This window comes from Aspergillus vadensis, assembly GCF_003184925.1.
Source record: "Aspergillus vadensis CBS 113365 unplaced genomic scaffold BO88scaffold_11, whole genome shotgun sequence".
Taxonomy (NCBI): domain Eukaryota; kingdom Fungi; phylum Ascomycota; class Eurotiomycetes; order Eurotiales; family Aspergillaceae; genus Aspergillus; species Aspergillus vadensis.
In genome coordinates this window covers 61799-77478 of record NW_020292049.1, presented here as the reverse complement: position 1 = coordinate 77478, position 15680 = coordinate 61799, and the positions used below count along the sequence as shown (strand labels likewise).

General features: G+C 49.7%; 6 protein-coding genes across 6 annotated transcripts; 3 read left to right on the top strand and 3 right to left on the bottom strand.

The window, feature by feature from the left end:
• Window positions 1-816: 816 nt before the first annotated feature.
• Window positions 817-2328, top strand: BO88DRAFT_388179 (putative MFS multidrug transporter; the record flags this gene model as incomplete). The annotated part of the gene is made up of 1 exon (XM_025704845.1): window positions 817-2328. One exon carries the CDS (start codon window positions 817-819, stop codon window positions 2326-2328), a length of 1512 nt encoding a protein of 503 aa, XP_025562839.1.
• Window positions 2329-4648: 2320 nt separating this feature from the next.
• BO88DRAFT_388174 (RraA family protein) lies at window positions 4649-6084 on the top strand. The gene has a single exon (XM_025704844.1). It carries the CDS (start codon window positions 4701-4703, stop codon window positions 6075-6077), a length of 1377 nt encoding a protein of 458 aa, XP_025562838.1. The 5' UTR covers window positions 4649-4700; the 3' UTR covers window positions 6078-6084.
• A 1735-nt stretch (window positions 6085-7819) lies between these two features.
• Window positions 7820-8773, bottom strand: BO88DRAFT_453495 (HpcH/HpaI aldolase family protein; the record flags this gene model as incomplete). The annotated part of the gene is made up of 4 exons (XM_025710749.1): window positions 7820-8082; window positions 8140-8375; window positions 8438-8589; window positions 8642-8773. 4 exons carry the CDS (start codon window positions 8771-8773, stop codon window positions 7820-7822), a joined length of 783 nt encoding a protein of 260 aa, XP_025562837.1.
• Window positions 8774-9296: 523 nt separating this feature from the next.
• BO88DRAFT_404762 (alpha/beta hydrolase) lies at window positions 9297-10166 on the top strand. Its single transcript, XM_025706705.1, has one exon. The coding sequence runs from the start codon at window positions 9324-9326 to the stop codon at window positions 10128-10130; it is 807 nt and encodes a 268-aa protein (XP_025562836.1). The 5' UTR covers window positions 9297-9323; the 3' UTR covers window positions 10131-10166.
• Window positions 10167-10814: 648 nt separating this feature from the next.
• On the bottom strand, window positions 10815-11604 carry BO88DRAFT_435271 (uncharacterized protein). The gene is made up of 3 exons (XM_025709513.1): window positions 11285-11604; window positions 11115-11212; window positions 10815-11059 (listed from the first exon to the last, which is right to left on the bottom strand). The coding sequence occupies exons 1-3, from the start codon at window positions 11493-11495 to the stop codon at window positions 11003-11005; spliced, it is 366 nt and encodes a 121-aa protein (XP_025562835.1). The 5' UTR covers window positions 11496-11604; the 3' UTR covers window positions 10815-11002.
• A 1808-nt stretch (window positions 11605-13412) lies between these two features.
• BO88DRAFT_41003 (acyltransferase family protein) lies at window positions 13413-15446 on the bottom strand. Its single transcript, XM_025707986.1, has one exon. It carries the CDS (start codon window positions 15187-15189, stop codon window positions 13558-13560), a length of 1632 nt encoding a protein of 543 aa, XP_025562834.1. The 5' UTR covers window positions 15190-15446; the 3' UTR covers window positions 13413-13557.
• Window positions 15447-15680: the final 234 nt, after the last annotated feature.

Below are 15680 nucleotides of genomic sequence, written 5' to 3'. Positions count from 1 at the left end.
GGATACTGAGTGAGCTTGAGGTGCCTGGTTAGGGACAGACAGACGAAAGTTACCGGTGGGGAGGTGCTGGAAATGCAAATAATCTACCAAAGATGAAGGTCCTGACGATTCACTGGTTGTGAGCAAGTGTGATGGCCCCGGTTCTCACAAGACATCGGCCTCGACTCAGGGTTCACCTTGTATCTACAAATGATCTATCTACTAGCTAGATACAACTTGATGAATCGTTCTAGAACTTACAAATCTTGTGAGAGATATAGGGCTGCGCTAAACACTCGGGGACCCATATATAATTCAGCGGCATTTTCAAACTCCACTTCTCTCTTTCGAAACCCTTAATCGCACCCAAGCTTTATTAGCATCGTGCCTCCCCTCCCCACCAGCCTTCATATCCATCCTTTGAAAGGAAAGTTCCACTCCTCAGCTCTCTCTGATGGAGCCATTGCCTAACCATTTTTGGTAAACCGGATGCAATTTTCCCGCCAGAGGTGGATGTCTTGTGTATAAGTTGTTGCGAAATTCCTGCAAGGAGACTACGAACTGCTTGGAATGTCCCACCCTGGTCTGACACCAAAGACGATTGCCGCGTGGATGATTATATACATATAAATCCCTCTGCTTGTCTTAATATTGCCCCATAGACTATAAGCTTCGAGGTTCCCGGGAAATTATTCGCACAGACAGGTTTTCCACGCAGCCGATACTTTCCTGTGTGTCCTCGCGAACCCGCAAACATGGTGGCAGTCGAGGATGAGGAGAAGCCCTCGAGTAGGTTTCCTACTTCATCTCTTGTCTTCTAGAACTAGGATTCTAACCATGGACACAGCCCCTTGCAGTGATTGCTCTAATGCAACGGTCGTGGATTGGGATGGTCCCAAGGACCCCCAGAATCCATTCAACTGGCCCACTTCCAGGAAATGGCTAATGACCATCACTGCTCTGACCACCACCTTCGTGGCCCTCATGAATGGCACTATCATTACGGTCGCCCATGAAGCAATAAACGAAGAATTCAATGTCAGCGATGCCACTTTCCCAAACTCATACTGGCCCGTCGCCTCCTGGACGATGGGAGGCGTCTTCTTCTGTCTCCTCATTCTGCCTCTCATGGAAGACTTCGGCACCCGCATCACATTTCTCCTCACCAACTTCGTCTTCTTAATTTTCGTAATTCCCCAAGCCGTCGCCCAGAATTTCGCCACTCTTATAATTGTCCGCTTCTTCGCCGGTGGCTGCGTGGCCGTCCTTGGCAACGGCTCCGCAAGCATCATCGGCAACCTCTTCGAAACAGAAATGGCGCGCACGAAACCCGTCGCTCTCTGGATTGTCGCCTACCTCGGTGGAAGTAGTGCCGGGCCTTTAGTCGGTGCACCTATCTTCGCTCACCTGTCCTGGAGATGGATCTCCTACCTACAACTCATCTGGGTCGGCGCATTGCTACTCGTGAACATTCTCATCCTTAAGGAAACCAGAGGATCTGTGATCCTGCAACGCCGAGCTCGGAAACTGCGCGAAAAAGGCGAGAACGCATACACGCAGCACGAACTCCAAGCCGAGCCGCTCCGCCAGGTCCTGCTCACCAGCATTCGCCGACCATTCAAGCTGCTCTTCACCGAATACGTCGTCTTTTTCTCCACACTGTGGTCGGCCTTCACCGTCGGCACATTATACCTGTTCACGCAATCCGTCGAGCAGGTCTTCGTGGGACTGTATAACTGGACGCCTGTGGAGGCAGGGTATGTCCAGGCGGCGGTATTCATCGGCGAAGTGTGTGGGTGGTTTTTCTCGCTGATATCCGCACGACTGTACTTCAACTCTTCGAAACGCAATAAGGAAATCCCCGGGACGCCTATTCCAGAGGCTAGACTCTATCTTTCCGTCGGAGGGGGTGTCTTCGGCATTGCGGGGGGAATGTTCGTGTACGCATGGACATCTTACCCCTCCATGCCGTGGATCGCTCCGGCCGTGGGACTCTGGATGGTGGGCATGGGTAGTGTGGTTGTGGTCAGTGGCATTGCGGATTACGTGGTAGACGCGTATTGCAAATATGCTGGGAGCGCGATGGCTTGTTTCGTGGTCGGTGAGAACACCGTCTCTGCGTTCTTGCCGCTGGCTACTTCCAGTATGTATGATACGTTGGGATTCCAGTGGGCGAGTACGTTGTTGGCGTTTATTAGTTTGTTGCTGACGCTGGCGCCGTTGTCGTTCATTGTGTGGGGGAAAAGTATCCGTGAGAGGAGTCCGTTTATGGCGGAGGCGATGTTGGATAAAAGGGCGGATCTGATGCGGGAGCCTAGTAATGGCCCCGCGAGGGAGATTAGGGAGTAGATTTTGCGATGCGTGTATATTTGATGAGTGCATGATGTGAGCGTGGCCTGGTGCCATTAGCATAATGAAAGACTATGTATGTAATGGGCTTATTTGTTGTATGTAAATTGAGCGTTGATACTGTGACTGGTCAGCAGGATGAATGTTGAGCAGATCTTTAATTAGTGGACTGTCATGCACTTACCATTACCACTTAGTAGCTGCCTGGTACACATTAGGCTTTGTCTCTCGTTGGTGCAATGCAAGGGTGTCTAGTGGTGGATCTAGATTCTTCACTCTCAATCGTGCATTGGTAGGTCCATCAAGTCCGGGCAGAAATGCATTAAAGCATTGCTCGGTCTCAGCCACGAAATGCTCTTTCGGACTAGTCTGCTGTAAACTGGCGAAGTCCGTAACTTGCTCCGAGGTGCGAGGACTTGACTGCCCTAAAGCTATCAATCCCTTCGTGTCAAGACAAGGACTAACCTCTCAAGAGGCACAGCCTCCCGTCAAGACTTTTGGGTAGAAGCTTGAGGCCTGTTTTACTTTGAGCTGTGGGTGGCAAATCATGCTGGATGAGCAACAAACACTATAGCTTCGTTCGTATGTGGTCAGTAAAGTCAATCATAAAGCGCCCTAGCCGGTTCCGGCTTCTACGAGATTTCGGAAATGTTTGATTTGAGCGACCAGAGTAATCCTGGTTTTAGCTGCAGTGACTCAAGACGGTACTGTCTCTCCTATTGGAGGTAGTATATTGAGGGGGCCTTCCGGTATGTGCGGAGTGCTTTCGCATTGCGCAAGCGGATGGATGTTGATAATGTGAGGCTACGTAGACCAAAGTGAGGGACGAGGTGTCAAATCAGGGCATCAAAATATTCGGGCTAACCAAGACAAGTAGAGGCCCGTCTGGATGTATGCAGGAGATGGTCATGGAAGCAAGGGGGATTCAGGTGATGTCTGCCCATACTATAGCTAATCACCCAGTCTTCGAGTTCGGCTTCTGCATCATGAAATATATCTTGTAGAACAGCAAAGCATGATAAGGATATGGCAAGGTCCTGCCATACTGTGCATAGCCGGCCAATGGCGCACATACTATTGTAAGCTTTCCAAGGGAGCTTCAATCTGATTGGGGAAGTTCAGGCTGGGAAATATTAAGATCGGGACTTTCTAGTCGGTTCGGCCACAACCGCATCCCAACAGCTTGCATAAATACCCAGAATACACTAGATTTATCTCCTGCAGTGGGGTTTTATGTTTGGTGTTGAATCTTATACTAATGATCTTTTTCCTTGGGAAGAAAGAAGTCGCATCGGGAACTAGGGGATGAAGATACTGAGGGCATAAGATAGACAGTTGTGGTACCTAGAACGAAAAGGGTTGTATTAGATAGGTTGCTAGTTGGAAAGTGGTGGTTATTAGGTAGAGTTTACAGGAGATTCGAGCAGTGTTCCTGAGCTGTTTGGACTTTAGCTTCACTTGCTCTGGTGATCGGGGCGGAAACAGCGCGAGACTGGCTGAAGCAGCGTTCTTATGATCGCTGCAACTGGCGGCGAGATATGCTGCATCAACATGGTGATTGCTGGAGTGTAGAAGTTCTTGGACAGAGACTATGAAGCATTCCCGGAATGAGCACTGAATCCTTTGCCAAAGCGGTGGATTCTGGCATTACTTTGCAGATGTCACGTGCTTGTCAGTACCATCATGTCCGTGTGGGGACTAGCGCCGGATCTCGCTCCGGTCAACAACATCAAGAGTGAAGATAGTCTCTGGTCGGACGGCCAAGTGACTGGTGTAATGCCCCTCAAAGACTGAAGCTCTCTTCTATAATGGTAGAAAGTGGAGAGACCCAGCTGGCTTGTCCGTCCAGGTCGAACTGCAACACTCGATCCAGTTAGAAACCACATGTATGTTATTTATTTATGTGTCTTATTAGACACGAGGTTGTCTACTGCATATGGTGCAGAGTGCTCGACCTGCATCAGGAACATATCTTGGATTTACAGTCTTGCTACAGCAATAGCGAACACCATGGGGCCACAGATAGGACTCCGACGGAGCTGGCAGGACCGAGTCGTTTCGATCTTCAGCGGGGTCGGGCAAAGGTAATTGTGCCGACGATTAGTGCAGCCACACCAGCGGGAAATGGACCTCCGCCACTCGAACGGCGTGTTTCCTCAGCGCCGAGAAATCCTCCGCATATCGGTTAAGTTGCCGAACTATAGAGCACAGTGCTGATGAATATAAATGCAGTCCCTTACCTACTAGTAGACAGCTGTGATCCCCTTGTCATCTACTTGTTATAATCCTTGTGCCTCAATCAAGTGATACGGTCCAATATCCAATATTTTATCTCCATACTATTTGAACGCTTGACACCGATAATTTTCACAATGAGTGAATCCACCATATTAAACCGACTCTCTGCCCTAGACACCAACACAGTGTCCGATGCTCTAGATTTCTTAGACCTCAAGGGCGCCACCTATGGACTACGACCACTCTGGGACTGCCCAAAGATAGTAGGACGAGCCAGCACAGTTAAAGTTGGTCCCAAGACCGACGCTGCTCCCACAACTCATCTCCTCACTCCGGTCATCGATGCCGTCACGACGGATGATCGCATTCTGGTTATCTCGGGCGGCACCGAGGGAATTTCATGTTGGGGCGACATCATCGCCAATGCCTCGAAGAAAAAAGGCATTTGCGGGACCATCATTGATGGCATGAGTCGTGACATTGACGGCAGCAAAGACGTCAGCTATCCCGTCTACGGCCGCGGTGTGACCATGATCAGCGCGCGTAACCGACTAGTGCAGCTCGAGTCCGGTACACCATTGCAGGTTCGCGGTGTCACCGTCAACCAAGATGACTACGTGATTGCCGATATCTGTGGAACGGTATTTGTGCCGGCTGCGCGCATCGAGGAGGTTCTGGACTTGGGTGAACGTATCGATCGTCGCCAAAACCGTATGGTGCAGGCTGTAAGAGCTGGAAACCCTGTCTCGGAGGTCATGCATGATAAGCAATTCGAGGCTATCCGCTCTAGTGAAGAGTCTGCTCCGTCTGGTCCATCGTCGTCATCATCAAACCCTAAGAAAGCAAGCCCCGAAGATGCAGAGTTGGCTGCCCTCTTTGCCGAATCAGACACACCTGGCATCTCGGATGCGCTTGATAAGCTTGGTATCCCTGGCCAGGCGCTCGGAATCATGCCTTTGACCAACTACGAGAAGGTAACAGTGGGACCGGCCTTTACTGTGCGCTACGTCCCTGCCAGCGACCCCCCGGGCAGTGTTGGTGACTTCATCGACGATGTCGCTGAGGGTGACTTTGTGGTTATCGACAACAGCGGTCGTACGGATTGCACCGTTTGGGGGGATATTATGACACAATATGCTGGCTTGCGAGGCATTGCTGGCACTGTCATTGACGGTGTCTGCCGAGATGTAAACCGCGCAATCAAGGACGAGTATCCCCTTTTCACAGCTGGTCGCTGGATGCGGACTGGCAAAGACCGTGTCCAGGTAGGAGGCGTCAATGAGTCTGTGGGTATTGGCAAAGTGCGTGTCAACCCTCGTGATATCGTTGTTGCTGATGCCAACGGTGTTGTCATTGTTCCTCGGCATCGGGCAAGGGAAGTAGCGGAAGTTGCGCAGAAGATCGAGAAGAGCGAGGAGGGCATTCGTGAAATGATCGTGGGAGGAGCAAGCATTGGGGAGGCACGGAAGAAGCTTGGATATCACACACTGCAGCGTAATGAGAAAAATTGAGGAAGAGGTTATAGGCCTGTATCATGAAGAGTTTGTCTATGCTTTCAAACGAAGTGGGCTAGATTTATATTAGAGATTGTAAACAATGATAAATGAGTTCCAACATTGCTCCCTGATTAAGACCCTCACGATGAATTCGCATTATGTATATGTGCCACAGCCCAGGTTACGTAGAAACAGCTCGAATGACTATTACAATCCTATTAATAATAGATATCTTTTACTTGGGCGTAATTCACCAAATCTATTGCTTCAGTGAAAGTGCAAGTCTGTAACATAGCCCCAATTTCTCCACACAAATTCTGGTTCCAGAACCCCGAAGCATCAAGTCTAATCAGAAACAACTTGGAGACCGATCTCAACACAGTCGCTCGAAAGAGTGACAGCAGATTGGCTGGCAAAGATCATGTAAGTCGGGTTCCGCAGCGTACAAGGATTGGTGGTGGCAGGCATAGAAGTTGCCCTGGGCCCACTCAGAAATGTTGTCAGAGCCCGTTGTGAAGCCCAGGGCCAAGCCGCCGAAATGGATACCGTTGGTGCTCTTGAAGTCGTCGGTGCTGGAGCTGCTGTGACAAGCATGCTCAAGGCGAGAGCAGACAGGGTAATAGTGGTCATTATTGTTATCCGGGGTCGTTCGTTGAAATGTATGAAGATTGTAGGAGCAGAGGGATAGTGCTGATTCTGTGTGGTAATGAAGTATTAATCAGGGAAACCATTTGTCCTTACATTAATGAAATTTGTGAGAAATTGAACACCTTGATTACTATTCATAATGCAATCGCGGCGTTTAGAGATCTACCTTCGGTACCAAATTCACGGATTAATACATCAATCTTCATGCTGACAGCCAAGCTTTCTTGTTTTAGCTTGCTTCGCCTATTAAGGCCAATGAAGGGTCTGTTTGCTCTTCAGGGTCCTAGTTGCTAAGTCACCAATAACCCTGACCTGCTTCTGTGCTAAATGCACTTCGCTCACGATGAACAGATAGTAGTTGTCATAGCACATCTGGTCAGTGAAATGGCCTTTCCACCAATACACAAAGATGAGAAAAATCATTTTTTATTCGTGCCAATACGGAGATCATGCATCACATCTATTTCCACGATAAGATCGATTTTCACATAGGCACTGCTACTGTCTCCCCTTCGGCCATCAAGGCTGCTATGTTCTCTCGGTTATCCTGCAAGTCGATATTGCGAGCATGCCCAACCACCTCTGTTCCCTTACCATCAAAGGTCTCACTAATCTCAATGTTGACAGTTGCGAGCAACATCAATAAAATACTATACTACACCGATTGTTGGCTGTCAGTATTATGCAAATGGTATTGCTCGAGTGCCATACCACTCTGCCCTCACAATGCCTCGGTTCCGCTAAGAGAAGGGTGAAAACATTTGTGTCTTTCGATTCACTGCTTATCGATTCCCAAGGTTCCCACAAAGCTAACATGAAATGTTAATATCTCTCAAAGTGATACGGGCTTCATATCGCTATATCATAGTTCCAAGACCCTGTATCTCTAACTGCCTTTCGTATACTCGACTTTGACATTTGTTCCTCGGCATGATGACGCTTCATTTACAAAGGCACCACTATTTAGTAACGCCTGCATTATAAACTCCCAATGAACAGATAATAGACTGGTATTGGTTTAGCAGGGTAAGTATACGAGTACAAGCCTTTCAGCGACCGTCAATGGTATTCACAAACCGAGGAGTGATGTCCCAAACCACCCAAACGCATCACGACCGCGCCACCTGCAACTCACTAGTATACCAATTTTGCATAGCACGGATATCATAGCTCAGCGCCACTGTATCAAAGACCTTCAAGTGCTCCCTGCCCAACGTCCCGTTATTCGACAGCCGACCAACCCACTTCCCATGTTTCCTGGCCCCAGCCACAATCTTCTCAATAGCTTGTACAAACTCAGGCTCGTCACCTCTCGCGGGAACATACCCTAATATTGACAGAGCCAGATCGTTTGGACCTATAAAAATCATATCTGCCTAAAGTTAGCCGGATTGGAATAGCTAGAGAAACGAGTATGGGCGCAGCTCACCAACACCAGGTACCGCACAAATTTCCTCGACATTCTCGACTCCCTGTTTAGTTTCGATTTGAATACACGTAATCAAGGTTTCATTCGCTGTCTTGATGTACGTCGAGAGGTCGATACTATGTGTAAATGCCGGAAATGCCGATCCTTGTCCGCGAAGCCCTTGTGGAGGAAACTTGGAATAAGAGACTACTGTCTGGGCTTCTTCTGCGGTGTTGATTTGTGGGACGACAATTCCGCTTGTAGGTTGATCAGTCTGGGCACATCCTGAAGAATGGTAAGTGGACCGTGTGCTACTCACTGCGCGCCGGCATCCAGGGCCCGTTTAATCAAGTCCGAGTGAGTCATTCGTAGACGCACAAGCGGTGATACTCCTAGAGAAGCTATAGCTGCTGTTGCACTGTGCATTGAGTCGTCGCTTATGTGACCATGCTCGCAGTCGATGATGATGCCCTTCTCAATTATTAGCTTAGCGGGAAGGTGAGTGGTAGGATTGGGCGCTAACGTCAAGGCCGGTCTGGGCTACTATTTGAGCTGTGCGAAAAGAGGGAAGGCCCAAGAAGGTCATTATGGGCTTTGCATTTGCTCGGAGCGCATTGAGGAGTCGCAGCTGCGGATTTAAAGTTGCGATTGTCATGGCTAGGTTTCTCTATTGGGATATGCTAGAAGGGTGTTAAGTGATAGAGTAGAACTCCAGAACACTAGTTGATATATAGATAAAATATGGTTTGCGATAAAGGGCAGCCAAGCTGGAAATAAACAACTACATGTGCCGGAAAGCAGTCACAATAAAAACAATATAATAATAAGCATCGGGAGGGTCAGCTAGAGTCCGAACGGTAAAGTCGGAGTTCAACCGATAATCAATCATCTGCCTTGGCCTATACAAACAATTATATTTCCTAATACCATATCTATACCCTAAATTAATCGGTCAAAGGGCACTCTCCCCAGCAGCACTCCATGCCGAACCCAAAGGGATCTATCTATATCCGGCCCCTCCCGCAACGGCGCGGGACCGGCAAAAGAACATTTCGCCGACACCTATCAACCTATGAATTGACGTCAGGTTGCATATATAGCCTCACCAATCATCGAATCACTATCGAAGTACCTCTGCAAGAGCCATCCTCGTCTAGTCAAAATACTACCCGACCTTCGGGCCAAAGCACATACCCCTCACCATCATGCCGCTCACATACTCAACCATCCCGCTCAGAGTCAATGGCGTGCGACTCGAAATCTCCACCATCCACAACAACAAGCTCGACTCCAACCCACCAATCGTCTTCCTGCACGGCTTCGGCTCCTGTAAAGAAGACCTAGCCGACATAAGCGTGCATCCTTCGTTCCAGGAATATGCCTATCTGGCCTTCGACGCTCCGGGATGCGGACATTCACATACCGACGACCTCTCCGTCGTTGACATCCCCTTCCTAGTCGCCACCGCGGAAGCGGTCCTCGCGCATTTCGACATTGATCGGTTTCACCTCATGGGCCATTCCATGGGCGGACTTACTGCCCTCTTACTGGCACATCAGCACCCCGATCGTGTGCTAAGCTTCGTCGACATTAAAGGGAATCTTGCCCCCGAGGACTGCTTCCTTAGTCGTCAGATTTTCCAGTTCCCGGCTGATGATCCTGAGGCGTTTATGGATGCTTTCATTGCTCGTACGGCGACGGCAGAGTCGTATGCTAGTCCGTTGTATGCGAGTACGCTGCGCGCGAGGGTCCGGTCGGGTGCTGTGAGGCCGATCTTTGAGTCGATGGTTAGGTTGTCAGATGAGGAGGATCTGATGGGCATGTTTTTGAGGCTGCCGTGCAGGAAGATGTTTATGTTCGGGGAGGAGAATCAGGGGTTGTCGTATTTGCCGAGGTTGGAAGGAGAGGGAGTGGACTTGGCGATGATCGTCGAGAGTGGGCATTTTCCCATGTATTCGAATCCGGTCGAGATGTATCGCAAGATTGCTACTTTTTTGGGGAGTAGGGTATGAGGTGTTGTTAGATTGGTGTGGTAGATTATATGTAGATTGGATAGATTATACGATTGATAGACTGATATCAGATAGAAGGATATGTACTATAGATATTATCATATTGATTAACCACCTTAGCGATGATTGGTTGACCTTGTGGAGCAGCTAATGAAAATTATAGCTCTTCTGACTAGCATTCACATTTATGGTGGCACAGCTTGAGTTCGAGTGAAGAACGATCTGTAAAAGAGTACAGTTCGCTCATACCCAACGAATTCCCTCACGCGAGGTTTCGATGGCACCGGAGGCAGTGGTACATCATGGTTAAGCCACTATGAGACATTAGGAGATACTTGTACTGGCGGTGTGAGCAAAGTTACATCTCCTTCAGTTTCTTCGAATACCTCACATTGAATTAAACTTCTACTGTCACTGCAGTTAACTTAATCTCCTGTTAGATTTATGATGAGCAACATATTCCCTAACATTCTCGTCGCAATTAAACCTAATCTTTATTCCTAGCAATCAAGCTCCGTCCGTTATCTACTTGGGGCAAGTCAACGCAGCACCCCTTCCTCCCGCACCAGTCATGCTATGTAAGGGATAGCAAGGGCCTGGAACAGCCGAACTTCAAGAATGGTGTCTTGGAAATGTTTCCTGTTTACTTCAATACATGTCGGTTTCGTCAAAGGTAAAATCCGTCTCGAGATCGACAATGCTCCATGACGGAGATATGCGATGAAGCCTTTTCATTTCGTCTATCTATCTATTCGTACCACGATGCATCATTTCCTCATTGAACCTCATTAGACTCTCTCCAACAATCAACATTTCGTCGTTCAGCACATTCCACATTCCGTCACTCGTCGTTGACAAATTGTATAGTCCATCTAGTAGTGGCACTGGCCGTGGGCATCACGGGGGGTTGAGGTACCGTTGATAGTCAACTACAGGTTGCATTAGCATTGAACCATCCACATACATACGTGTTATGATACTCACGGTCCAGGGAGCGTGCTTCTTGCACCAGATGGCAGTCAGATCCTCGGGGCAGTCAGTGCGGTTGCCGCCAGCGAAGCCAGTGGGGAAAGCAGTCTGGCCTGTATTGCACAATCCAGTTAATTACAAATACCATCAAAAATTTCCTCGTCCAGCACTCGGTCTTCACTTACATTCACCCGCAATAGCCTCGCCCAGATCCCAGGCACCACCGCCGTCACTCTCGAAGGCGCTGGTCACCTGCTGGATGACCTCGTCGTCAGCCTCGGAGACGTAGTCGTGGGTGGTGCAGCAAAGCGGGATACCATCGCTGTAGTCGAGGACAGTGTTCTGCGCGGCCACGGCAGAGGCGAGGAAGAGAACGGCGGGAAGGATAAACTTCATTTTGGATTTGGGAGTCGTTTTGACTTGGCTTGGCTTTTGGTAGGATCTCAATAAGATATCCTGTGGATGATGGATGATTGGAGAACAAGCTATGATCCGGGGATCAATGGGCGGTATTTATGTCCCTTCTAAATCGGGGGACCGACCTCACTTTCACAGCATTGTATTGGAGGCAGCTGAGGTACCTCGACCCCTCACGTTGATAGATAACATGCTATTTGTCAATGCTGAGACTCCTGCAGTGACAGCGGCCCTTGCATGTAACTAGCTAGCTCAATGGTTTGTTAGCTGAGTGATACCTAGCAAGGGATAATTAGAAGAGACGAGAAGCTAGTTATACAACACACGGCACAGAGGGATGGATGTTTTGGCTTGAGTTTAGGGAACTCAAGCTGGGCATTGTTGGGGAACTGGCAGGCAGGGTTGAAACAAGGGCTGGGCAAGACATTCCAACATGCGCAGGCGGGCTAAGACAGATATCCGGCGGTGAGATAGGTGTCCACTGGGGATGACAGACAACGAGAGCTGCCGGTTGGAAGGGAGGGTTTGTATATCATTACTCCCCAGGGAAAACAAAGCCCTTTCTTCTTGCCACGCTTCAGATCTCGGGATTGTCGGCTAGCCTCTTTACAACCGATGACAACTCTCGTAGGGACCAGGCTCCCAAACTCCAGGAAGCGATAGCCTGATGTGCGAGGGCAGAAGCTAGACTGAGTACACCGTGCGACAATATGCGGAGGCAGCATCGATCTGCATCATGCAGGCCACCAACGGATTACCCGAATGAAGCATAGTGCTTGGTTTCGTTCAATCACTGAAAGCTTTTTGTCTTCCGTGCCCTGTTGATCTTTGCCGGGATCTTCAACTATCTTCGGAGTGGCTAGAGTCTAATCAAACCTTCTGATCCTGTTTCGCAGTAAATTCGCCTGGATCGCCTTCGATTACCTGATTGGCAGTGAATTGGTGGCAGGATTATCTCACCGATTCCTCCATCGTCATTTCCCTATTTGAGGAGTTGGCTACATAAGCATATGAGATAATGCAGATGTGAAACACGCGGGTTCGAAGCGCACTCGGTAGGATCAAAGTAGCAGTCAACGAGTAAAGCCTCCGCGGTAGCAGAAAGTATCTCCTGGTAGGACGGAGGACGCTTGATACATACAGATGCTGATATATAGAAGTATAGCGAAGAGGTATTGCAGGGAGGAAATGGTGATCAATTGCAGCAACACCTCGCTACATGTAAGCAGCTAGCAAACAATCTCACTAACAGAGAAAGCGATCTTATTCCCGTCACTACTAACTGACTCAGATCATTCAAGAGTGACTGGAAGCTCAGTCAAGTGCACGAATGCAAGAAGGAATGTATGCACAGGTGTCCCTGTTGAATGAGACAACTCCTGACCATTCCACAGAGCTCCGCGGGGGCGCGGAGAACAGGGGGTCAACAGGAGAAACAAAGTGAAAGTCGAGTAACATCTTTATTTTGAACACAAGTCCTGTATCTAAGTGACTATCATGGTTTCATTCCTTGCTCCGTTTCGGCGCCTTGCGGGCCATGCCGGAGGTGCTGGTAGCTGGCGGCCGGCGCCGAGCCACATGACCGTCTACCGACTTCTCAGCCAGATGGACGGCAATTCTATATACAACACTTCGAGATATACAAAGTGGCTGCGTCGGTGTATTTACAGCTGCCTCTGCCGTTTCACGTCCCCACTTGATCCACACTGAGCACTCACTTGCGACCCATCTAACCCCATATTTGCACCTCATACGCCGTTATCGACCATGTCAGGGTCGCTCTGTGGTAGGGCATTGATCCGTGGTCGCTATATGCCATTTGTTTCACCACATGCGAGGAGGTCCCAGAAATCAATTCCTCACTTGACGGCAGGTGCCTGCCCATTAGCTTGAAGAAGAGGCCATTGCGAGCGCGCTTCGCGGGTTGGAATAACCGGGAGATGATGGATGGCTAGAGCCTACAACAAAGTTGGGGGGGCGGGTGGCGGGGGAACTTCGCAGTACTATGCTATGACCAAACACCTCGTCTGAATACACTCAGCTATTGCCGGTGTGAGTTAGTGCCCGAAATTTCTGGCTTGGTAGTCTTCACGATAAGCTTGTCTTCCAGCCAACGGGCGAACTTCACGCTAGGAATGTCCACCGCACGCCAGAAGACATCACCAGCCCAAAGGGAGATAGGAAGGCAGATGAGCCAGCCGATCAAGAAACCCAGGCAGTACTGGAAGTTGGTCTCCTTACCGACGACGGCCCAGATGTTAGGCATGAGAGAGTAGCCCAGCGAGTGGAGAATGGGTCCGTGGACGATGTAGAAGGCAAATGAAATCTTGCCCAAATACTGTGAAAGAGGGTGGGTGAAAAGTTTCTGGAGATCCTTGGAGTGGTTGATGCTGAACACAATGAGCACAGCGCCCAGGGTCTGGGGAAACCGATGCGGCTCCGGGTAGGTTCTGGGAGTGATCTCCCAGGTCCAACAGTAGAAGGGAGTCCACTTGTAGCCAGTGTTCGGGGCCGAACCGAAGTACAGACCGAGTACAAAAAGGCCGATCCAAAGGTTGCGGGTAGAGAGACGGAAGGGAAGAAGTTGTCTAAGGGCATTTTGCTGCTTGGGAAGGAAATGACGATGCCCAGTTCTTGGCTTCGACTCGCTCTCATTCACAGGTCGCTCCCAGGTGCCATTTATGAGATCCGCCTCCGCCATGAGCATGCCAAAGAGGAAGAGCACGATATCCCAACGGCCCCAGCGCATACAGAACCAGACTAGGCCGCTAACGAGCGAGATACGGACGGCAGTTGTCAGACGAGAAGTGCCCAGAATGGTGAGGAAGAGCACAATAGAGCTGCGGAACTCAACAGGGATGGTCCACAGATGCGGGTTGTAGTAGTTGTAGTAAAGCGCCCAGTTAAAAGGATCCATCAGATGAACGATTGCCAGGTACCAGTCCCAGTACTGCTTGTAGAAAGACCGCATGATCGGGGGATGCTGTTCGTTCGTGCCGAGGATGGTGTGGCCCTCCACGAGAACTTTATGTGAGTAGTTGTACACGCCCAGCCGGACCGCGATAAAGACCAATAAGATGCCAACGATAGATGGGATGTAGAGGCGGAGTGCGCGACGAAAGGTAGATGAGGCTAGGGTAGTGAAGGTCTGTTCCCAAGAGCGACTGCGGATCAACTTCAGTGGCTTGTAGGAGAGCACATAACCGGATATGACGAAGAAGATAGCCACCATGATATGGCCAGAGACCAGCATGTGTATGATAGGGAGCTGCAGCACGCTGAAATTCTCATTGTTGAATCCCCAGCCCACGGCAACTTTCCAGGTATAAGTGAAGAGGAAGTGGAAATTGAAGACTAGCAGGCAGGCCCAGCCGCGCAGACCATCCAACGCAGCGATCGCATGTTGTCTAGACGGGGGCTGCGACTTGCCGCCAACATGATGTTGCAAGTAACTCGGGGTTATGAAGATGGCGACTTTGGTGAAGAAGTCGTCCAGACGGTCGATGCCGTTATCCATGTGGTGCTTGACATGAGGAGCGAGAGCCGAGGGGTCGGTCAGATCGGACCAACTGGGAGCGGGGAAACGGCGAGAATGATTGGATTCCAGGTCATTCAGAGGAATATTATGGACTGGCGGTGGGGATAGGAGGCCATTGTCGGAGGACGACGACATTGTGGCGCTCAAGAGACGTCCGGTCGGTCGGAGGAAAGGCAGGAGGAGATGCGTCTACCGCGCGGAACGGGAGAGGTTGAACCAGCAACCAGCGATGGATTCGAACGGTCGAGGATTCAGTCGGGATGGGAGAAGGGAGAGGGGTCACTCGAATACCGAGTAGGGTAGAGGAGGACTTGTTCAGATGAGGATAGAATCATGGATGATCTAGAACGCGCTCAAGAGAGCAGACCAGGTGGAGGCGAGCAGGGTCGATAATTAGTCTACTAGTCTTCCAGGGACAGGGGACCATCTCCACCGCCTGCAACTTTGAGGATTCTGCACTTAAACTCCTTTGGGACTAGCCCCATACAGGTCACTGACTGACTGACTGAGTTCTTACCGCTATACTCAAGTAGGCAACCTCGTCTCTTGATGGGAAAAAAAGTATGGAGTCTCTTTCTTAACGTTCCATTAATCTTATATATCAGTAAGAATTATACCAGTGAGAG

Bases quoted from the DNA above. Each gene is read 5' to 3' on its own strand.
- BO88DRAFT_388174 (XM_025704844.1), top strand. From the start codon at position 4,701: ATGAGTGAATCCACCATATTAAACCGACTCTCTGCCCTAGACACCAAC.
- BO88DRAFT_404762 (XM_025706705.1), top strand. From the start codon at position 9,324: ATGCCGCTCACATACTCAACCATCCCGCTCAGAGTCAATGGCGTGCGA.
- BO88DRAFT_435271 (XM_025709513.1), bottom strand. From the start codon at position 11,495: ATGAAGTTTATCCTTCCCGCCGTTCTCTTCCTCGCCTCTGCCGTGGCC. The intron at 11,213-11,284 runs GTAAGTGAAGAC...TGTGCAATACAG, and splicing joins CGAGGCTATTGCGGGTGAAT to GCCAGACTGCTTTCCCCACT. The intron at 11,060-11,114 runs GTGAGTATCATA...TGCAACCTGTAG, and splicing joins AGAAGCACGCTCCCTGGACC to TTGACTATCAACGGTACCTC.
- BO88DRAFT_41003 (XM_025707986.1), bottom strand. From the start codon at position 15,189: ATGTCGTCGTCCTCCGACAATGGCCTCCTATCCCCACCGCCAGTCCAT.